Source organism: Pezoporus wallicus, unplaced genomic scaffold, assembly GCF_028554395.1.
Source record: "Pezoporus wallicus isolate ANWC-B61680 ecotype Strahan unplaced genomic scaffold, APGP_CSIRO_Pwel_v1 contig_1181, whole genome shotgun sequence".
Lineage (NCBI taxonomy): Eukaryota > Metazoa > Chordata > Aves > Psittaciformes > Psittacidae > Pezoporus > Pezoporus wallicus.
This window is the reverse complement of record NW_026641428.1, coordinates 6,296,398-6,320,496: the sequence shown is the minus strand read 5'-3', so window position 1 is coordinate 6,320,496 and position 24,099 is coordinate 6,296,398. Positions and strand designations below refer to the sequence as shown.

Here is a 24,099-nt window from a genome sequence, read left to right as displayed (position 1 = left end):
ATAGTTAAACTGTGGCTGCTGTACCCTAGAGCTGGCTGATCTTCAGTGAGGAGGGAGAAAGAACCATTTCAAGCAGAGGTAAACATTTTTATCCTTTCTATAAAAGGAATACACAGAGATAAGCACTCTAAACAGTTTGAGGCAATAGTAACAGTTTTCATATCTGCAGTTAAAATGTACAGTCTGAAAGCACTACAGTTGTCCAGATTTATATAAGAGATAAAATGGAAGTGGGTAGGAAAGAAGGAAAATAATGACGGGAAATACTACGTTGTAACGTCACGATTAGTCACATTTGTCTTTATGGAAAGATCTCAGATGCTCTCCCATGGTTTGTGTCTGTATATGAACTTCTCCGAAATGGCTGTGTGCCTGTCTACTGGCAGAAACCCTTTTCTGCACAAGTGTGAATTTCTGACTCTGTGCTTTTCACTTCTTAATTGCAGATGGTTCGTGACCAAGCAATGGTCATGAACCAAGATGCAGTTTCCTTTTTCTTTCATTAATTGGTGTAACTAAATTAATTAATTAAAGGAGGTCACACTGGGCTCAGAAAGCAACACTCCTGCTTCACTGTGACATTTCTTCCTGTAATGAGGTTGTTGCAAGAAGCTGCCCATTGTGCTGTTCTGGGCTTTTCTGCATCTGTTTTCTCTGTGTTTAGGCAAATTTCCTGGAGTAGATATGAGATGGCTTGACAATGAGATGCTGAGCAGCTAGAGTTGGCTAAGGTAGGTCAGTCCTAGCAAAGCAGCAGTGGGAGCAAACCAAAGCATTGCTCAAGGGTGAGGGGAGAAGTCTTGTGTGCAGATGAAGATTGCTGAGGCTGCAGGAAGGCAAAGTCCTGGGAAAGAGAGGAGAGTGTGTCTGAAAGGAAGGAAGATGATGGCAAGAAAGTGCTGGGACTTGTTTAAGAAATGGTTAGGGAGCACTCCTGTCCTTGTCCATTGGAGTGAGAAGGCTGGGCTTGCAAGCCCTTGCCCTCGGAGAAGCAGAGAGACACATAGCCTATCATGTTGTGTATGTAAGAAATCTAGATCCATGCCCGAACTACAGGTACCAGCTGTTATGACTTTGTGATAAGATGTTGCTTCAAAGACAAGTTTGATTTTACTAAGGGTTCAAGAGCAAAAAGGTGATTCTACAGGGTAAAGGAGTGTAAATGCATTTTCATGTGTCCTGCAGCATTGTTTTGACTTGATTTGAGTCTCAGCGGGGCTTTTCAAGGGATACATCAGTTCAGGGTATTCTTACTCTTTTCTTTACCCATACATAGATGTTTATATTATAACACGTTTATTTGGGAGCTTGAAAGTACAGATTTGGGGCAGACAGGTGTTTTTCTTCTGATCTATTCCAGGCTGGAAAATTATTAGGTATCATTATGGATTCAGGCTAGAGAATTTGAAGAACTCTCATATTATGTAAAAATAAAAAGTTATGTCATTCTACTCGGAACAAAACTCTGAAGAATTAAAAAACCTGTCATTGTTTGGGATAATGGGAAATGATCAGACATTTTCACTTTTAAAGATTAGGGAGACTATTCAGCACCAATATCTGTCAGCTTGAAACTGGTCTCAGTTTGAAACTGCTATTTATCTACATGGACAGTGTGCCTGATCTAAAATGTCCTCACTGATAAGAGTGCCCTCATGCTGGCAAAAGTCTCATCAATGCTGGTAGGATCACATCTGGCCAGAGCTGGTAGCATCAGTTTATATATTTATCTTCTCTGTAGTGCTCTAGACATTTGGAGAAGAACAGCTTTAAGCTGAATTGCATCTCACTTAATGCAGAAAATACAGTTAAGATAAAACATGATGCACAGCTTGCAGAAAATTATTTTATTTTATCGTGGAACCATTTAGCAGAGCTGAGATACTGTGCTGATGGGAGCTGTAGAAAAACCTGAGAACTGACAGCATAGTGTTTATTGCGTTAATTAGAAAGTGGTGCAGCGTTTGTGAGAAAATGTATTTTGGGTTCAGCTTTTTCTGTGTGTTTTTTACCATGCCTTGAAGTGCTTTTCGGGTACTTTGGATGCCTAAATGGAGATGCTGTATGTGGAAGCCTGCACTCTCTGAAAATCAAGCCTTTTTCCCAAGAATGGATTTCAAAACACTGATGATGTGTTACATGGGACCACATAAATTAATCTTTAAAAACGAGTAACTAACATACAGGGCTGATGTTTATGCTTATTCTGTTTTATCTTTGTACAGCGGGGTGGTTTTAGTATTGGAAACATTCTTGCACAGACAAGGCACCACACACGGTGTGCTTCGCTGTTGTTACTGCGCTGTACTTGCTGCTACAGTATTTTATATCAGATAACGTCTTTTTTTTTTTAAGAATCACAATAGAAATGACCTTTGTTTTTTCATTACCTCATGTGAGATGGCCGGAGGGTGTTCTCACACTGTAAAGGCAATAAAGCACACCGACAGATTTTCCAACAAAATCCTTCTGCACAGCTGCATAACATAAATCATTCCTTCCAATTTCTGAATGTTAAGTGTTTGTTGTAGAAAAGTTACTGCTGTTCTTGCCTGACTTTAACAAGGTTTGGGGGTTTTTTGTTTGGCACAAATATTGTTGCTTTTCAGTTTTATAATCACGCTGCCCTTAGTTGTAACAATTATACGGCTTGAGTGCAAGCAAGTATAGGTTAGGCTGCCAAGATATTTGTATTTTCATAACAGTCAGCTCATATTTTACAAATACAGTGTGTGTTGTCCTTTACTTAGATTATTTATTTGTAAATTCAACTCCTGCATATGTTGCCAAAAACCAGGCTACAGCAAAACAAAATTCAACTCGTGGGGCAAGAGTTGTCTTCTGGGACTAAACCCATTATTTTTACTTACAAGTTTTGCTCTTTTTCCATGTGACATGGCAGTGCTAAGGGATCACGTTACAGTGCCTCTGGAATGAATCGACTTGCACTGCCTTAATTAAAGGTATCAAAGTAGGAATGAATAACCATGGCTGCATCTGTTGCTGCTGATTCTCTTTTACTGCTGTAGTGTAGTGCGAGCCACTGAAGGTCTCTGCAGATTTGAGGTGCTGTGGCCAATTCTTAGGATGTGGTAGTACATCTCAGGACCTTCCAGATACCAAAACCCATCATACTCTGGGGGATGGCAGTTTGACCAAGTGCTGTTTTAATAATAAAGTCATCAAGTTTTATAATTATAAAACCCAGTGCAGCCAAGGTAGTCCATGAGGACTGCGCCCTCTTCATGCATAGCGCTGAAACACAGGGTAAAACATTGAGCAAAATGATAGCTCAGGGAGGGCAGTGTGCTGGGTGTGTCTGGGCAAGTCTGTGCCACTTTTAACCAGGAAATACCTCACTCCTCTAAGATCTAATTTAGAGATATTTTGAGTTGATGGTGAGAGAGATGGAGTATAGCAAGTATCCGAAGAAGGCAGATTGCTTATCCTGACAGGGAACGATGCAAAATCCTTTCCAGCTTCAGGCTCAGTTTTGGGGGCTTAAAGGACTGTCAAGTGGAGATGCCACCCAGGCCAGAATTCAAGCAACAACTTCCCAGATTACTTCACCTTTATGTGACCTCATAATAAAATCTAGAAATTAGAGTTTTGTTGGATGCAGCAGGTAGTTCCAGTGAGCAGACAATTGCAAACAGAGCTCAGAAATTCATGCTGCAGTGAGAAGAGGCTTCAAACAGCAAGGCTGGCTGCATGGTTGTCTCAGTTTGTGACCCGTGGTGTAATGACTACTGAGTAACTCCAACCAGCTTGAAGGCAGATAAGCACAGCCTCTTTCACAAAGCCTCAGTAACTTGTATCATCAGAACTGAAGCCAGTCAGTGTGATAAAACAGTGGATCAGAGACAAAGTTTGCAACAGAGCCCTGAGCTTAAAATGTCACATCAGTTGTCAGTAAGTCCTAAGGGTGACAGAACTTAGAAAACACTAGGATTTTTTATTATTATTATTTTATTTGAGAATTAAAATTTTTGGATTAGAAATATGTTGGTTATTTTAATACAAACTGGCTGCTTCCAGGTAGAGCTTGTACTCAGTATGAAAAAACCCTCTCCTTTTTTGCAAAATATTTCCATAGTACTTTTGTACTCTGATTTTATTTTAGGAGTTGTTAATTGCTATCCAGAAGAGGAAAAAGCTAATGGCAGGAATAAATTTTATGAAAACTGATTTATCATAATATAAATTGAGATTAAAAAAATCTTTCTGATGTAATTTAAAAGGGAGTTTATGGATATACACATAGTAAAATAATATGCATTCCTCCCCAGTATTTTGGCTTCCGATCTACACGTTCGCCATTTTGAAGATACATTTATATAGTCTTTATTTTAGCTGACTAAAGAAAATACCTTTTTATCTTTTCGGTTTAAGTAAGGAGGGGGAGCTTTTAGCAGTTTGTTCTGTACTCCGAGAGTAAAACATAATTTTAGGACCTAGGTGCAATATTTATCTTAATAAATTGTTAAGTGCTTCTGTAGGATTATTTCTGTGTTAAGATGTTTCCAACACAACATTAAGATCTGCTGTTTTTCTTTCAGATACTGATGAATACAGGCCACCTGTTTGGAAATCTTACTGTAAGTATCTCAAAAGACTTCTTTTATTTTTTTTTTCCAAATTAGAGATGGGAAAGTTTCATTTGAATGCTTTAAAAGACTTTATTTTACTTCTCATCAGAATGTGAGTTTAAGAAGCATCGAGGGGTTCATTACTGTTTATTTGTAGGTGCAGTTTTTTATCCTCAAGGGCAAGTGAATGCAGGTTATTCGGAGGGGTAGGTTCTCTGTACCTGACCAGCATAAGTGGCCCCACTCCTATCTGGGTCTGGCTTATACTGGTTTGGCTGCCTAGACTGAGGCTTACATAAACTCTTCATGCCTTAAAGTTGGTATCCTTACAAACTTTTAGGGCTCCTGTGCTCTAGTACCTTGCATCACTGGAGCTGGTATTGAACTGGTTAGAAAAACCCAAAATAAATATCTTTACCCCAGAATTTGCTGAGGTAGTAAACTGAGAGCATTCGTTTGGCCTGGCATGACAAATCAGAAGCAGGTTTTTTGAAGCCCTGACTAGAAGGGTCTGGATTCCTACCAGGCTGCCAGCATGGGCTCTGCCGCTCTTAGGTGTGCATGCTGTAGCTCAGAGGAAGCTGACCTCACAGGCTGCCATGGTCAAGTGTGTGGGCACTAGTACGGACGCATTGCCCTGAGATCAGAATGCCACTCCCTTGTGAACTTCACAACTTGCTGGGTTTCATTCCTGATTTAAAAAAAAACAAGAAACCAAACAAAAAATGCCAAAAATTCAGACCCACAAAACCTGACCAATAAACAAAACACCTTGGGGTTTTTAAATTAAAAAAAGTACAGTGCAAAATACATGTTGTTTGGAGATTCAAGGAGATGGAGAGACCACAAGACAAATAGCACCCTAGCAAAGCATCATAATTTCTACAGTATCTCACCTCTAAATTCTAGTTCTTTTTAGATAGAAAAGCGAATGTGTGAGACATTTTGAGACACAACAAGAAAAAAGAGTCTTCTGTTAAAAGCAGATTTTGAAAGCAGAATGTTTGTGTGTTTAACATACTTAGCAGTTTAGAGACATCAGACTTGCATTTGCATTTTCTTTTGTATATATTCCCAAGCTTGGTGTCTTGAGGCTCACTAAAAGGATTTGCTCAAGTAATATTTTACATGGTGAAAATGTGACTATCTTAAGGTTGGGGAGATTATGCACCTGAGAAAATGTAGTTAGTTCAAACAGATTTCCATCCTTCAGTGAGAGTTTCCTTTCAGTCAGAGATTTTGGATTGGTCCTAAAGGCTTGGTGAAAACCATGGTTAGAAAGGAAGTGTAAGAGAGCAGATTAAAGTATTTTTGTCAGCTAATATATATGTAGTAGAATTAAATGAGCAGTAGAAAACTGGCTTTTCTGTCACCTAGACCAGTCTTCTCTTAATGGCTCACAGAGGTCAGTTGTTTCTGTTCTGTACCTGCCATTGCCAATGTGACACATTCAAAAATCAGTTAGGCCTTAAAAATTCATAACAGCCTTCTCGTTTGGGCTTAGTTTCTAATTTTTGTGTTCTTAAAGTGATGAGTTACATGGTCAACATCTTCTATGCAATATGAGCATTAGATGACTTCTGTAAATGTGAACATGTGTCATAAGAAACTTCAAAGAGCTTAAGCTGTAAGTAAATAGTCAGATATTGTGAAATCTGTAGTAAAAATTACAGGAGTTGGCAAAACTGCATACGCTTAAACAGTCTAGGAATGTTGGGGTCTCTTAAAATACATCTGTGTTAATTGAAGGAACCAGGCAGTGTCTAAAAAAAAGGCTGAAGACTTTAAATTTGTCCATCTTGAGTGTTTTCTTTAGTTGGATGACTTTGAATGGTTTTTAGTAATTACCAACATATGCAGTTGCTGTAACATAATTGAGATGGCTGTGACCCTGGTCTGTTTGTGAATCTGGTGACAAAGCCTATGCCTTTTGAACCATCATTCATTAAACCGGTAGCTTGGCATGTGACAACTCGGCCACATAATATTAAATAATTTGCACACAGAATGATTTGAACAAGTTTTTTTTCCTGCAGTGAAGGTCTAAGATAACGCTTAGACACTTTGCTCCTTGGTATTAAACATCATTAGTCATGATTGCAATACATTTTTGTACTTGTTACAAAGATCTGTGTTTTGCTCCCAGCTGTAAGCATTAACAGTGAATCACAGCTCTGTACCTTCTGTGAACTTGGGAAACAGCTGCCCCTTTGTTTGGTTTGTTCCATGTTGTAATCTATAACAGGAGGGTCCAACCTTTCTAATACCAAATCTTGAGTGGCAGCTTGCCCAGAGTGCACCCACTTTCCTACACCATCATAGTTTGCCATGGTGAACGCTTCCTACGGTTTGGAACTAAGCACAGAGTCATGGGGTTTGATTATATTTCTGTCTCATGATGGATGAAGAGGGATGTCTTGTTTGACTTCCTTGGCAATAATTATAACAAAGAAACTGATGTTGAACAATTTCAGTTGCATACATAAATTACAGGAAGAGGAATAGGTATCCTATTTTGTAACTTGTCTACCTGCTGTGCTTCTGACTAAAAGAGGAGAAAAGTACTGCCCCTGGAGGAGAATTTCCTTCCAGAAAATCTTTGGCTTGAATTAAGGTGGGAAACAGTTCTCGGGTTTTAGCCAGCATGCTGCTGGTGAGTCTCCACTGCTCTTCTGTGAGATTCAGAGAAAGCTCTATTTGCTCTTTGATTTTAATTTTTTTCCTTGGAACTTGACTCTACAGTTCTCAGAATTAAATACAGACAAGGCCCAGTGTCATTAAATATGACTTTTACAAGAGAAGCTATGGAATCTGTCTGCTGGCAAAAATAAATGGTCATGCTATGCTTAAAATGAAAATTAATGTTTTATATACTAGCGTGCTGTTCTTCATCACTTGCAAAAATCATTTTTGTAGTATCAATACAGAATGGCAAGGATTGATTTAGCAACATCAGGAAAAAAAAAATAGGGTTTTTTGTTTGGAACAAAGGGAGAGAATTTTTCCAGTTTGTCTTATGACTGCCATATCATTGGGCATCTTGCCATTTTCTCCATTCTCATGTAACTTAGCACATGAATACAGCCTTTGTCACTGGAAAAGACTTGTGATCATATGAGAAGTGTATTTCATCAATCTTATTGGTGAAATAAACGCTTTGTCTTATTACCTGAAGAAGATTGACAGCACACATTATTAGACCTTGGTGTTAGCACTAATGATTAAAACATAATTTAATTTTAAAAGATTACAATTCCAAATGTCCATTTCATCAGTTCTAGAGTACTATTCAAATACTGTCTTAGTGTTGACAGATTCATTTTGAAGGTGATTTGCCAAATGAAACTCTCTTTGGGATAGAATGCCTTTGGTATTGTGTTAGAAAATCTGCACATTAGTGCCATTAAATTTACAACTGGCTCCTAAGATTTATTCTGGCTTGATGACATTTATTTAAGAAAAAAAAGAAAAAAGGGTGGAGAAGATATTAGTAAATATATGTCATAATTTAAGCCTTAACTGTTTTATCTGCTCATTTGCTGATGTGTTTAGATCTGCACATGAAAATGCCATTTTTCTCTTTGTACAGAAAGGTCATCACTGGGCAGTGGCGAAAGGACAGGGTCTGATTCTGCAAAGTTCTGAGTGATTCTTATGAAGTCCTTACATATTGCAGGAGACTGAGCATGTGCCCAGCATAGTAGGATGGGACTCCATCTGCTTACTGAGAACAGTCTGACAGCAGCCTGATATGATGTCTAATGAAATTTAATTTGCAGTTATCACGATTCCTTTTCTTACCTGCTTGATGGAAATTTGACCTAGTTACTCCATAGTACGAGATCAATTAATTGTAAAGATAATCAATAATTCTGTTTTGGCTGGCAACATTCCCTTTTCTAACATCTTGTAAGTAATTTTTTAATATATGTATTCTTGCATTAAATCTTGCAGAAAGTCTTCTTTATTTAAACAGCAATATTTAACGTTAAAATGCCTAAGTTATACAATGATTCTGTATTAACTAAAATTTAACTTCTGCCTTCTCCCAGTGTATCAATTGCAACAGGAAGCTCCCCATCCTAGAAGAATAACCTGTACTCGTGAGGTGGGTATTATAAATGTTCAGTTTTACAGAGTCCAGTAATTCCAGTGTTATACTTAATGGTGCCCAACCCTAACAGTGGCTCCTCGGAATACTTGGTTCTGTGATTAGATGAAGTAGACCTGGGGGTACTCGTGCCATTCGACTTACAAATCAAATTACAAAGCATTTTGCATATAATGTATACACCTGAGAATAATTTACTGGATTTTGATTCCTAGATATGTGGAAACATGCCTTTTCCCCCTCCTTTTGGGTCAGAAATTCAAAGAATCAAGAGCAGATCTGTACAGGGGAACTATGCACCTATTCATACATACCTTGCTGCTAGATTCCTGCAATAAAACAACAAAGGGAAGAAGGAAACCTCCCCTGCTGCTGTTACTCGAGTTGTAGTATATACAACTCATTAATACTAGTAGCTAAGCTAGGCAGAGCCACAGATTTTAAAGATCCAAACAGGAACAATGGGATCCCGTTGGTGTACAGTGATAGAGAAGAATCTGCTCATGGGTTCAGTGGTTGAGGCAGACCCCAGATTGCCAGTGTGTTCTGAGCTACCATCCAGCAGAGCAGCACCTCTCCAGAGCTGTGGTGCTGGAGGATTTAACTCATACCAAACATCAGTGCCAGCAGGATTTTACTCATAACTGAATCTCTCGTGCAGCTTCAGTTAGGAAACCGGGAAACATCAATTTCAATTTCAGAAATGCTGAAATGTTAGGCTTGACTTCTTAAGCAGTATTACAAAACGCAGCTCTTACTGAATAACCACTGAAAGTTATTACGTTGCTGCAATAAAACTTAAGCATTTTTATCATGTGCTGAAGAAAGGAAATCAGTCTTTGAAATATGTTAGTCACTTTGACATAATATTAAAGGGGGACATACCACTGTCAGGAGCATTAATAGCTTATAGTCTAGATCACAAGGAGGATTACTTTACAGAATTGAGCAGGCATTTCTCTGCCATCTTTTCAAATGCCCAAATGAGATTCTATGAAGTAGTCTGTCAATTTTTAAGATAAAAGGTAGATATTTAACAGAAATGAAATACTGATTTTGCTGAAGCACTCCTGTTTTCCATTGTTAATTTGAGAGATTTGTATTTTTATAAAAGGTATAGTTGATTGCACTTAAGCAAGACATAGCTGGAATAAAGAACAATACGTGAATTTTACAAGAAGCATTGCAGAAAAAAAAATTTATTTAACTATTGTTTCTACTGTTAATGAGGGTCCAAGCAGGGCTATTGATGTGTAGACATCTTACAGACATCAGATAAGGTGGAATGGAGATAGGAAGGAGGCATCTATAGAAGACACAAGCTCAGCTCTGAAAAATGGAAGGTGTTCCATTCTTTTACTTTGATTGCAACATTATTAGGAAGGTTCTCTTCTATTTTGTGTGTTCCCTATGATAAGTTTTTTCATTACATTAATATACAAGGTATCTTAAGTCTCGTAGGAGCTTAGTCTTAGAACACAGGATTGTGATTGCATAGAGATTGTACAGAGTGCTTACCTGGATAGGATGAGTATTTTATTCCCTGCCTCCAAAGGATTGTGCTTATTATTGTAAAGTGCTGTTGAATAGCTGTTTTACCTTTCCTCTCCTCAGAAGTATTTCACTGATGGAAGAAGTGCTAGTATGTGTGTAGGTATGTGTATATATGCATATGGTAAAATGTACTAGGGATTTTTGGTAGCCTTTTGACAATGATCATTGAGGTCCTGACATTGTCCTGCGCAATCACGGTACTCTTGCTGAGTCTTATTTCAGAGCCCTGCTATATTCATATATTACATTGTATGCTTATGAAATTGCCTGGCTCTGGTGATGTCGCAATTCTTCAGTTTCTTCAATTAGAATCTTTGAGAGGGTCGGTTGTGAATGTTTTAATTCTTACAGAATTAGAACCTTAATTTTTCTACATCACTTTTGGCTACTAAAAAAGAAAAAAAAAAAACAAACCCAAACCAAAAATGAACATAAAAAATTGTAATAGAAATATAAGAAGTGGGGGGGAAAGTAGAAGCACAGTTAAGAAAATCTCATAGCAGATAATGTTTGTAACTGCTTTGCACATCAGCTGCATGATGCATACCCTGTAGTCAGGGAGAAACCGTAAACTGAAAAAGGGGTTCAGCATATTCAGTAAGATCTGTTTGCATTATATCCCATGCTAGTTTGACTGTAGAGAAGTGCTTTGGGTCTTTTTGCCCTAGGTGATAGGAAGTCACAAGCAAATTTTATACTGAGTTCTCCTTCATAGTATTTCTTAGAATACCATTAACCTATCCAGGCAAATAAGCAGAGATAGAAATGTGTATTCAGTATCTGAAAATTAAAAATGTCTCCTGCTTCTGGAGTGCTGGAATCCTTCAGCTATTGATCAGATCCAGACTGCCCTCTTTTTAGAATCAAACAAGAGACCTACTCTTACCAGTCAAATATAAAAACATCTCTGTAAAGCTTCTTGAAAATGAGCTACACTGACCACTATAATTTTCTCATCCTTATTATCACTGAATTTTAATACTGTGAATTATAAAATTTTATTAGCTATTATACAGGTGGCAAATTGAGAAGTTGGACTGTTTTAGGGAGGTAAATTTGCTTTGAGAGTGTGGTGTCCTGCATAAACTAATCATCCAAGCTCTTTGGAGGGAGGGTATCTCAGCTTATTGCATCTCTACACAGGTTGCTTTTCCTGGTCTATTTCTGTATACAGATAGTCTGCTGGAGTCAGTGGGGGATTGGCAAAAGTACCACAAGCAATCTAAAAACTCTACTAAGTCTTGTCATCACTGAAGAAAGAAATGCAACACATTAGTGTCTATAAAGTCATATTTCTGTGAATTTATTCCAAAACAAGACTATAACATATGACAAACTTTAACTAAGTGTAAAACTTTGCTATGCCAGCTTGAACACAAAAGAGAGACATTCTGTGTTTTGAAATAGCTTCTTGAATTGTGCAGAGTAAACCTGTGTCTGCACCATGAACCTTATTGAAGAAACAGAAATAAAAACTGCAGGTTTTAGAAACCTGTAAGCGCTGAGCTAAATAAAATAGAGCTATGAATGAATCAGTCAGTTGCAGGTATTCAGATGCAGAACAGAACATATTAAATGCACGTTCTCTCATTAAAGAATCTATTTATATATTAAATAAGGTCTTTGAAGCTTATTTTTACCTAATGAAAGTAAAATTGAAATAGTGTTAAATGTGTGCATTTTCCTACTTCTACGTTAATACATTACAATGCAGAAAACTGTTCTTCATTATAAGTATTGAACAATGTATGCAACTGAGCCACATTTGATGTGGAAATATATTCAGTGAGCAGTAACATGTTTAACCTTTCTCTCTGGTCTCAGCCTTTCCTCCTAGTGTTGAGCTTTGTGATCTGCTCTTTCTCAGCTGGGTTTCTATTAGCATCCATGTGCGAGTCAGTGGGAAGCAGAATCTTTTCCTGACTGGTTGAATTATTCAGCTGTATAAACAAATTCATAAGTATTATGAAGATAATTTTGGTCCACAGAACATCAAAGAGGTCAGTGGGGAGGGAGCAACATGTAATTTGATAAGATATTAGCATAAGATATTTCTCCTCTTGCCTTCTTGTATTCCAGTTGTTGACATAAGCAAGAGTGATGATTAGGGGAAAAAACACTTGGTAAAGACTAATTGGAAATCACACCTTAAAAAAAAACCCAAGCTTTTATTTAAGATGCAAAGGCACTTGTTCTGCAGGTTCTGATAGTGAGAGGTGTATTCAACAGAATGACCTACTTAACATGAAATGCTTCTCAAATACAGAGAATTCAAGTTTCTGCTCTGTTACACCAGCTTCGTATCAGAGCAACACACAGATCAGTGGAGTACACTGACATAAAGAGAGCATTGCATTCGAGATTTTTGTATTGTGAAGGTGCAGCAGAGCCAAGGCTTTTAACACTGAGGTTAATTTGTCAAGTTGGTGGTTCTGTAACATTCTAAGGATGTTTGACTTCTGCATGAGACTTGCATTCAGACTGTGATGTTGTTTGTACAATTAGTATTGTATTACTTCCATGGAATTTGTATTTGTTGTGTGTATAATCTTTTATGTACACACTTGTGCATGTGTAAGACTTATTTAGGGCATCCTTCACTGCTATATGAAGGCACACCATGAAAAAATTTAACGTGTAGGAAAAAATATCAAACAGACAGCTTATGGAGATAATTAAAATCATTGGCTTTTTCTGTCCTATTCTTATAGGTCCTTCAGCTTAATTCATTGGTAGTAGCTATCAAGCCTGTTAAACAACATCTCTGTGTAATCTTGTGAAAATGGCCTCTGTTGAGTAGTCAAGAAACAGCATAGATGAGCATATATATTTAAGGTCCCTTCCATCCCAAACCAGTCTGTGATATAATGCACATGCTTGCTAGAGCTGTTCTCAAAGATGACTTTGTCTATATGAATTCGACCAAAATGACTTCCCAAATTTCCTGGTAACTAAACTCTTTTCCAAAGCAATGGCTAATCTAAGGCACTAGCCAGCTGTGCCCCATTTATAAATGTTCATAACCTTGATTTCATTGGCTTCACACCTCAGTAAGAAATGAGACAGTGGTGGATATATCATTGATCTTTGTGGTTCTTGCAGGAATCGTAGTGAGACCTGCATCTTTCTTGTGGCTTCTGCATTAGTGCTGTACAAATAAGCACACTGGAAACAAGTATCTCAGGGTTTTTTCTTGGTTTTTTTTTCCTAAGTTAGAAGCAGTTTTTAAAACTGTGCCAAACACAGGTTAAACAAGCAGCAATAGGAAATTTTTTCCCATAAGTAAAAAGTCCAGTGAAGTAAAAAGACTTAGCATTTAACTGATTTTTGCTGCGTACAGAGAAAATTAAGTAGCTAAGGCTGCCTTTACTTATAGTCAACAATACTGCCAAATCAGAATAAAACTCTGCAGAGGATGCGGTTTTTTTCAGCTAACAGCTTTAGTTAAAATGACATTTTGTTGCTAATGCTTTTGATTTTGTTTAAAAATGTATTTCCTTTCTTAGGTAAATTTTAGTTCCAGTCCAAATGGGTGTTTTGGTTTTGTCTGTTAACTTGAGGCTGAAAGGCTAATGAAGCTTCTGAGCCGAACTCTTTTGGCTTTCAGTGCTCACCCACAGAGGATATGTGGGTGCCTGCAATTGTTTGTAGAAATACAGTCAGGCAAGAACTTTGTGAAGTCCAGGCAGACACAAAAGACCAAAAAAGCTGAATCTCGCTTCTAGTTCTGGTGCTGCTATGGATACCTCAAGTAAGAACAAATGCTGACTGCTTTTCATGCTGAAGTTGCTACGAGTAAAGTCGGTGTGATGATACTTGTAGGAAGCATTATAGAAAGCTGCAGAACAGTGTTTACTGTCTTAAGTGGTAAATCTGGTTTATGCAGTGTATCTGTGTGTTTTTTTAAGTCCACATGGACTGCATGCACTAAGTGTGTTTGTAGCCCAGCTAATTCTGAGTGAATTAGAAGGCTCCTGTTGAGTTCTGGAGATGCCTTAGCGTCTAAATGTATTTATTCAATCTACATGTCAACCCTAATATAATAAATCTAAAAAGTCATTAAAAGAAAAAGAAAGCCCCAAACACCAAAAAACTCCATTCACTCCCCAAAACAATTGGGGATCGAGTTGCCCTGAATCTTATACAAGTAAATAGTGTTACACATCAACATTTGTACTGAAGTGTTTTGTGAGTTCGTAAAACTGCAGTAAAGACTCAACGTTAACAGAAGTGGTTATTTTCCTCTTTAACTCATCATCCACCAGAATGAACTGCAAACTGAGCTACAACTGCCTTGGCAGTCCAGCTGAGCTTTTCTCTGACGCTTTGCTTCAGTCATCTGGCAGTTCACATTTCCAAATGTTTGCACACAGAGTATAATATTATAATTTGTCTTAGGATTTACAAGTACTCTGAAGGTGCCCTGCCACATTACTAATCCATTTCCAAAATGGAATGCTTTGGCCTATATAGATTTTCCAGTTCTGTCGTATAAATTCACTGTATTCACTGAGATAAATACAAAACCTCTATAGACAGACAGCAATATCTTATTCACGACAGGATTCTTATTTTTTAATAACTGCCTCAGAATAGTGTCTTGTCTTGAGGGTTTTAGTTAGGAATTGTTGCAAGTTTCTATAACAATAAAATGTTTTCACTTTTTCTGCATGCTGCTTTCTTCCTATTGAAATAGCCTACATTTAACAAAGAATATGTCAGACTTTCTTTATCTTTTGGAATGATCCAGTCTCTTCAGGTCCTTTGAAGACAGTTATCATACTGGTCAAATCTTATTTGCTATTATGTAGGGAAAAGAAATCTTTTAGAACATTATAAATCTTTCCAGTGATAGAATGATTTTTCAAAAGTGATGAACTATCACAGTGGCTTTCTATCTGCTGGGGATGGGGAAGAGTGTTTGTTAGACTGTACATCAGGATGTATTTTTTGTTGTTTTGGACATGTGAAATCTTTATACCCTCTGAGATAACTGGAGAGAAGCACTGATTTTAATAGGCTATTTTTCTGAAAAGATGGAGAAGAGAACCTAGGGTGGTAGTTCACTATATTTCATGTTTATTATAGCTGGATTGTTTTGTATTCTTGCAGTTCAGGTTGTGTAATTGTTGAATTTTACTCCCCAGGGAGTTTCCTCCTTTAAGTTTAGCAAACGAGGGGTAATTCTGGGAGATTTGCAGTTCCTCACTTGTCTCTAAATTTCCTGGCCCATTAGAGATGAGATACTTCATCTGAAATACCTAGCAGGCAAATTGTGTTCTGACACCTTTGCATGTTGTGTTTATACTGTAGGGTCTCTAGAGCATGGCTGGGCTGGTGTTACACAGTGTAACACATGCATGGGGTCTTTGAAGTGATATTACAGATGACACATTTTAGTGAAGTCAAGAAGTTCAAGACTGAGGCCTCACTCTAAGACCATCTGCTAGTGGCTTGATTTCTGGCAGCAGTGGCACCAACAGCTCTATGAAGGAAAATAATTTGTAAATTTAAGAGCTTTATAGGTGTTTCACTATGACAGTGCACTTAAAAATAGAGTACACTTACACCCAGGAAATGATTCTTTCATTTCCCCTTTTTGGCAGTTTGTACAAGCAATACTTAATGCCATCAGGTTGCATTAGCAGAGCCCCAAGGATGACATGGTGCAAGCAGCTCATTCTTTCTCACTCAGTTTTAAGCCATTCAGAAGTGCAGTGTTTCCCAAAGGTTTCCCTATATTCCACACACAGGGAGAATCCTGGGATAGTAGATGATTTTCATCTGTACTTTCACATTATATCCTTTTCCATTTTTAATACTATGTTACGGACAGTATACTTTATGTATGGATTCAGTTGTTATGAAACATTACAATTTCTGTCGTTTCTTCTAGGTAGAGAACAGACCCAAATATTACGGAAGAGAGTAAGTAACATACACCTCTGAAAGTGGTTTATCCAGACATACTGGTTGATAATAGGTACAGAACAGGTTGCAAGTGTTTGCTCTGGGCTCTTTGTTTCTTCTCCATGTTTTACAGCAGTGCATCTTGCTCACCGTCAGATTACTATTGCAGTACTATCACTTCTGTCTGCCTAAAATTACACCTACAGTTTCTGATTGATACATGTATCATTGGGTGCTACCTTAAGTGAGAAAAACATATGTTTCTGTTCTTCCAAAGGGTTTTCTTTGTCTACCTCCCCCTCCTGTTGGCTTTTGCAAAAGGTGTTTGTGTGCGGGGAAAAAAAAAAAAAGGATTTGGATCACAGATGCAATATAAGCATACATTATATGTATCTATTTCAGATTACTGAGGCAAAGATGGTTAGATATAGTGTGGGGAAACAAAGCAGATTTCATTTGTATTTATTTTGGTAAAAGGTGTGTAGTGTTGCTAGGTTATTAAGTCAGTAATTACTGAGATTGTATGTAATCCCCAGCTTCTAGCAAGTTGCTGTAATATCCCTGGATGCTAAAAAATGCTGGAATGCATGGCACTGGTGCAAAACATGTGAAGCCAGCGGAAGAAAGTGGTCTTATTTCTACCTATTAAATTGATAAATGCAGACTTAAAAAGCAATATTCTTGTTTCATAGATATTGTTTCATAGAAGCCTTTCTAAACTATTTAAAGTGACGGCAAGTGCTGGCAGAAAGAAGATTAATATAAGCTGTAGATTCCTGCAAACCAGTCATTCCAGTCATTCTTATGTTTGCTTCTTTTTTTAATTACCATGGTTGATGGTTTTTAGAAGAAGAGGAAAAGGTGATTCAAAAGTGAGAAGGCATATGTTTTGAAAGGTCTTTGTTCCTTAGATTCCATGGGATGATCTCAAGGGAGGAAGCTGACCAATTATTAAGTGTTGCAGAGGGAAGCTATCTCATTCGTGAAAGCCAACGGCAACCTGGAACCTACACTTTGGCATTAAGGTTGGTAATTAATATTTAATCTTTAAGTTTATAAAATATTCAACAGAATGTACGGAGTTGTTGGCCTTAGTGCTTGAACTTCCTTGTGATTATTTTAATTAATTTTTTTTTTAAAGCACGGTACTTTTTTATCCTAGTTACAGATTTGTTATCTTTAACCTTCCGCAATCCTTCCTTAAGTGCTAGCATTCCTTATGTTTGCACCATCAGGATAATAGCAGTTGTGTTCTTCCTGGTGTTGCTTCGTTTTACCCTTCTCCCACTACATTACAGATGTGATACCATATAGGTGTTGGGAGAGCAGGCAGTCAAGAACTAAAAACCATCTTAAGCATTCACCTAACTAGTCTGCTGTTTGGATTACTTCCTATCTAAGCTAGCTGTTACTGAAGAGCAATTAGTTCTCTCTAGTCCCTCTGTGGAATGGCCAATGAATCAGGAGGCTTTTGTCTGAACACCTGTTAAGTAGCAATGTTTGTAGATCTGTTTATTTGCAAAATTCTGGCAAGTGAATCAGATATAAATAAAAAACTGAAATAACAGAAATAAAAAATAACTTAATTAGTTGTATTTTTAAAATAGTTTAATTACCCTTAAGGTAGTTGAGGTTATTTTGGTCTGGGCTATACAATTAAGTATTCAGATGGGAGATGGTGTTTATTAGCTGTGTTTTAAATCTAAATGAGATGGTAAAACACTGAAGGAGAAGAGACAGTTACTGAAAGTTTTATATGATTAGAGTAAGATTGCAGTTAAAATAAGAATATCTTGAAATAATAGGTTGTGATTACTTTTTCAGAAAAGAAGGTATATTTTTCTGAGATGTTTGTTTCTGTAGTAATAAGATTTCAAATAGAAACATTGTCATTCACACAGGTTTACATTAGAAGCATAAATAAATTTGTTGTTTATTACAATCTAATACTCCACTTCATCTACTTCTGCTCTTGCAATATTCATTTAAAGCTAAAAAGAAAACAGTTGTTATAACACCTGGCTTGAAGATAAAGCTCCTGCACCTTGCTCCTGATGGTGCAGAAATCACAAGGTCTGTAGACTGTGAAAGATGAAGCTGCTGAGCATCTGGCAATAATGTATTAATATAGCTTGTTTTACAAATGCTCATCCAGTCCAGCAGGTCAAAAGATGGGTCTCTTTTAGGCCTGATGGTATGTCTTTCAAACTGGAAAACCTCTTTGAAAGCAAGAAAATCTATTTTCATACCCAATAGAAAAGAGAATGGATGGCTGTTGGTGATCAGTTTGGGAAACAGTTTCCAATAATAGCAAAGCTGTTATCATTGATTTATTTTGAGGAAATTCAACATTTGGCCAAACAACTCAGAATCTGTAATTGCAGCATGTTGCAGTCATTTCATTATGATTAAGCATTCGCTAAACATCTTGTATATTAAGGGTGGTGGTCTAGGTGTCTGCTTTCCATCCCACAACAAGTAATGCTCTGTTGTCTTGCTGTTGGCCTTGTGTACGAATTAGGGTCTTTGCCCTCATACATTAGGTGAATGTTCTCTGTGAACTGCAGTGCTGTGCCTTCCACACGTGGAAATTTTGCCACTAGGATTTCTTTTTTATCTCCAGTAGGATTTCTTTTTCTCTCTCCTAGGAAGTGTAGCAAGAGTCTGCATTTCCATTGACTGGAGGCAGAGTTTTGCTCATTTTGTATTTTTACTTTCCGTGGAATTATATACACAGAACATACCAATTAGTCAATATTCCCACTGACTCTGTTGCTGACACTGTAGCATCTCATAAAGACTAGGTAGTTTCTGTGGTCTGTCTGTTCAGGTTGACTGTGAGAAGTCTGCTCTTATTGCCATAATAATTTTATGTAATTTTACCTGTAATTTATAGCATTCTTTTGAGATCATCATTTGTGCTTGTCTCACTACACTGCCAGATGGCAAAGGTAACTCTGCAGCTTAGATAATCCTAGTAGGAATTTCAGAACGTCATGTCCATGGACAGAAATGGAGCTTGTGAGTAGGGTGATATGTATGGGTAAAACCTTTCCAAGTTCAATGGAAGACTGATTTCAGGGTCTCTGATTTCACCCTTTCTTTTCTAGCTGTGTGAATCAATTTGATCTTTCCATAGTAGGTGTAAATGCCACTCTGTTATTCAAGCAGTCATGTTAATTTTAAGATCACTTCTGTATGATTTTTGCTTTTCCCTTTTTACCTTTGTTTTACCCTTTAGAAGGTGTAGGAGGAAAGAAAACTTGGGTCATCTGTTTGTTTTATATAAAGAAACAGACACAGAATAGGTTTCACAGCATTTCACAAAGTTAACTAGCAATGCCAAAGAGGTGATCTAATAATAGTGCAATAAATAACTTAGTAACAAAACATAAAATGTAATATCCATGTTTTGTGGTTGTTTTCCAGGCATGCTTTGGAAAGCAAATGGAAAATGTTGAGGAAAATTTAGATGCTTAAGGCTACCCATTGATTTTCAGCATAAATAGTTGGTTCCATCTTGGTTCCTGTATTTCAGTGTATCTACTCAATCTGTCTATCACTGTGCATGTTTGCTGTCTGACTTGTCTGTCTTTGACATTCCTTGACAGTCAGTCAGTTGTGATTAGGACAAATTGGAAACTACCTATGAAGTGTGATTGCATCATAAAATCCCAGTTCATCGAGACATGAAAGTCTTGTGGAAGCATGGGGTAGGATCAGCTGCTATGGAGACAGGGTTGTTTCTGCCTTGTAGTTACCGATTCTTCTGCTGGGGGGCAGGCAATTCATTAGTACAGCCGGCTCAGCATGGGCAGCTCTGGCAGATACCTTCTGCATTTGTGTCAATGTGCCTGGGAATCCTGAAAAACCCAGGGCATCCAGTTGTGAAGAGCAGTTTAGTCAAACAGGATCATAAACAGTTTCTTTGGCAAGGTATGATGTTTCTGCAATGATAAAAACCAAATTTTTGTGCTTTGTCTTGAGGACCCAAACCAGCCAACTCCTCAAATCATCATGGAACAATCTGAACTGTACATTTGATACCTATTGATAACTATTGTAACTGATGTCTAAAATCTCAATGGTATGTTTCATTTCAGCCATTGAATTTGTTTTGATTTAGTTCCAACTGTAGTTCTGTTCTGTGTAATGTTTTGATTGGACTGTAAATTAAGTGAAGGCACTGCATCCTCTGTGTTCTCAGAATTCAAAAAGGAATGTATCTTCGTGTTTGTCATTTGATTTATATATTTTATATTACTGTTTATTTAATTAACTTCAACATCAGGTATTTGCTATGTTGGTAAAGTTTCTAACACAGTTAAATCAGAAATTAGAAAAAAATGCTAAAAAAACCCTTTGGCTACAAAGCAAGCTAGGTGAGACATAAAGGTAGAACTCAGAATCCTTATTATGACTGCCTAAACATTGTATTTGTGAATACATCATCCTGTATGCCACAAATCTCATAGAGATTGATGAACCCTAGCTCAACTTTGTAAAGTGAGCATTTATCTTCTGGAACTATTAAAGAAGATCACTTCGCAGAGGGCTGTATTATAGGGGAAAATACACAGTGTTCTCTCTTGTTCTGTCTCTATCCTCATTGTTCATTCCCTTCTAGAATATACTTATAGGGGGCATTCTCCAGAGATGCTGAAATTGTCTTCACTTTGTGGTAAAGCTTTGCACTTGTTAAACTCAATCATAGAATCACAGAATAGTTAGGGTTGGAAAGGACCTTAAGATCATCTAGTTCCAACCCCCCTACCATGGGCAGGGACACCTCACACTAAACCATCTCACCCAAGGCTTCTTCCAACCTGGTCTTGACCACTGCCAGGGATGGAGCATTCACAGCTTCCTTGAGCAACCCATTCCAGTGCCTCACCACCCTTACAGTAAAGAACTTCTTTCTTGCTGTGTATCTTTAATTTGTGTTACAACATCCAGAGAAGAAAGCCTGATCTTTGTTCATTACTGCCCAGCGTCAGTCATTTACACCAGTATCAAATTAATCTAAAACGGTAAAAAAAAAAGTTGTTTTGTTGGTTTTTTTTGTAAGTACATAAAGTAGTATTACATTTTAATTGCCATTACCTTATTTCACCTCTTAAATATTAAAGCAGGAGGAAAACAACACCTTTATCAATATCTTTCTAGAAGATAAGGAATACACTGTTAAGATCACAAATCGTAACTCCTTTGTAGGCAGACAGAATTCGCAGTTCTAAAAACATGTTTTCATAAAATCTGGAACAGATTGGACAATCTCACTAAGCTACAGCCTTCAGCTACAGCCAAAATGCACAGAATGCAAATGCAATTGGTGCATGAAGGTGCTTTTATGGACTGTTCTACTCCTAACACAACTCTTCTGCATCTCACTGCTCTTTAAGTTACTCTAAGGGGTGCCTTAAGTCATAAAATGGGTAGATCTGGGGATAGGTGTGGGTAATTGTCTGCAAGAATTTCTCCTCAGTTATATTTCTGTTAACCTTATTAGCAAGTTCTCTATGAACACACTGGGTTAGGTCAAAGGACCAGTTTGTATCCTGGTACTTTTCAGTAGCTATTAATAGCAGCATTGGAAGAAAAGTGTAGTAACAAGATGAGCACGTGGTAGTAGTTCTCTCGTGTGCTCTTCTAGCCCGGAATATTTGCTGTTCATGGACTTGCGAGGAGAATTATCTTTGCTATTCTTTCAGGCTTTGGATGGAGAGATTTTTTTTTTATTTTTGTGTACTGACTTTCTGAGCACATTTTTGAACCTTATCTTGAAGATTCCATCTCACAATTTTATTGGATGCTCCCTAAGTTTTGTATTATGAGAAACAGTGAACAATTGGTCTTCATTTACTTTTCCATGCCACTCATGTCCCCTTTATTGTTCTCTTTACAGGCTGGAGAGTCCTAGGCTATACATTCAGGTTTTGTAGCGAAGCTGTTCCATAACCCTCATCTTCTGTCATCTTTCAGTGCACCTTTTTCTTGCTCTGTGATTATCTTTTGGATATGACAGGACCAGGACTGCACATCCTGTTCAAGATAAAGTGGGACATGAAGGTTTCTTTCTTTATTCTCTAAACCCTTCTAAATGAATTTTTGACCACTGTGGAGCTTTAGGCTTTGATGCTTTTATAGAACTAACTTTAGTAGGTCTAAAGATCTTGTTCTTGAGCTGCAATAGCTACAGACACTGCCCAGTAACAATTAAATGGCCAAATATAGGATAGGATAAATAATAGCTTTTGCAGGCTTAATTGAGGCAGTCAGATATCCTTAGTGCAGTGCTGTGGAATAGTTAACTGAGTTCAGAGTGAAGATGTTGAATATTTGTTCTTCTTTAATGAGGTAGAAAAAGTGATTCTTACCCAAAGAAACTTTCCAGTTAAGGTTGCCAGTGAGTTACTCTAAAATGCACTACTTACTTAAGAAGCTGCATTTTACCATCTTCTGATGAGCTATTTTTGTCTACTTTTGTCCATTATTGTGCAATTAATTTGCATCCTAACTTTTTTTTTAAGACAGACTACTTTTTAAATCTAAATTGAAACAAAAGAAGTTTTGTTTTCAGAAGACAGATTTCTCAGTTTGTAACAGGGAGAAGTATGTACTTAAGCAAAACCATAAAGATAACTTTAATGTTGTAATGTGTGAGTTTAGCTAAATATTCAGTGCCATCCTTCAAATAATATTGACGTTCAGAGCCTAAAAAGGCCTGTGAAATTGTATCAGTTCAGACACCGAATAAAAGAGAATGAAGCGTAAACACAAATGAGAGCAGCAAACCAGCTCCCTGCTATATTTAATGCCTGTACTTAATCATGGATGTTGCTTCTAATAGCTTATTAAAAACAAAAGAGGTCACAGCAGAATTCACCAATGTTTACGAATCAAGAGAATGCCACTGAAAAGTTTTTGCAACCCTTAGGCTTAAAATAAATTACTAACATGAGAAAATTATTATATATGTATTATATAAGTATGTCCATACTTATCAGCAAGTATGTATTTGACAATAAAAACACATAACATACATTGCAGTGTTGATTAGATATTCCAAATGGTTGAAAAGAACTGAAAATCTTTAATTAATTCCAGGAAGTATTAGATCTGCTTTTAAATATGGCAAAAGAGTAGTACAGTGCTTAATGCTAGGACCTATAACAAATGACAGTAACAATAAGACATGGTTTGCAATGTAGCCTTTTGTGGTTGAGAGCTTGTTTGATAATTAGGATGAGGATAAAGAGGAAATGGATAGAGACTGTATTAGTGGTAGGCGTTGAAGTGTGATGGTACTGTATGTTCTTTTGAGCAGATATCTGCTGTAGCGCGTTTAGTTGGTTACCATGGTTTCTCTTCCTGCAAATTCTATTGTTGTGGTATTGAGGATGAATTGAAATAAGGTTCTGCAGCATGAATTTTTGAAAAAAATAAAAAAAGGTAATAACGTTAGCCATGATAATGAGTCGTGTTTTCTTTATGTTTGGGGGTTAGGGCACATTCAAGATTACGTGGCATCAGGAGAGAATTTTTGGGGCAAAATAAATGTCAAAAATTAGTACTCCTTAGCTTAGACAACAGCTACATATGTATCCGTTTCTTGCACGATACATCTTCTTTCTCCCTACATTATGAAATTGCTCTAAGAAACTAGCCACTGATATTTTAAAAGGAGACATAATTGGTAGGCTGTTAGACCATAATGCTGCAAATGAACTGCAAATTAATTTCCGAGGACAGTTGCTTTGGCAGCTGAATGTCCATCTTCAGTGGGCTCTTTTGGGACACACATGTAGTGCTCTTCCAGAACATACATTGATTGCCATGGGATTACTTACGCATGTAAAATTCAACATCTGCAAAAGGCTTTTTGAATTCAGAGGTTAAAACTGTGCATCTGCATTCTGCTGGAAAGCCTCATTG

General features: G+C 37.3%; 1 protein-coding gene across 3 annotated transcripts in view; it reads left to right on the top strand.

Moving 5' to 3' along the window:
- Positions 1-24,099, top strand: part of CHN1 (chimerin 1) — a 103,594-nt gene that overhangs the window by 16,585 nt on the left and 62,910 nt on the right. For 2 of the 3 annotated variants that reach the window (XM_057423632.1, XM_057423631.1), the window contains exons 3-6: positions 4,560-4,598; positions 8,642-8,697; positions 16,151-16,182; positions 17,076-17,189. In XM_057423632.1, the coding sequence (XP_057279615.1) occupies positions 4,560-4,598; positions 8,642-8,697; positions 16,151-16,182; positions 17,076-17,189 (241 nt within the window). Of the gene's footprint in view, positions 1-4,559; positions 4,599-8,641; positions 8,698-10,329; positions 10,355-16,150; positions 16,183-17,075; positions 17,190-24,099 lie in introns of those variants that run through there. The other variant, XM_057423633.1, reaches the window with a different exon arrangement.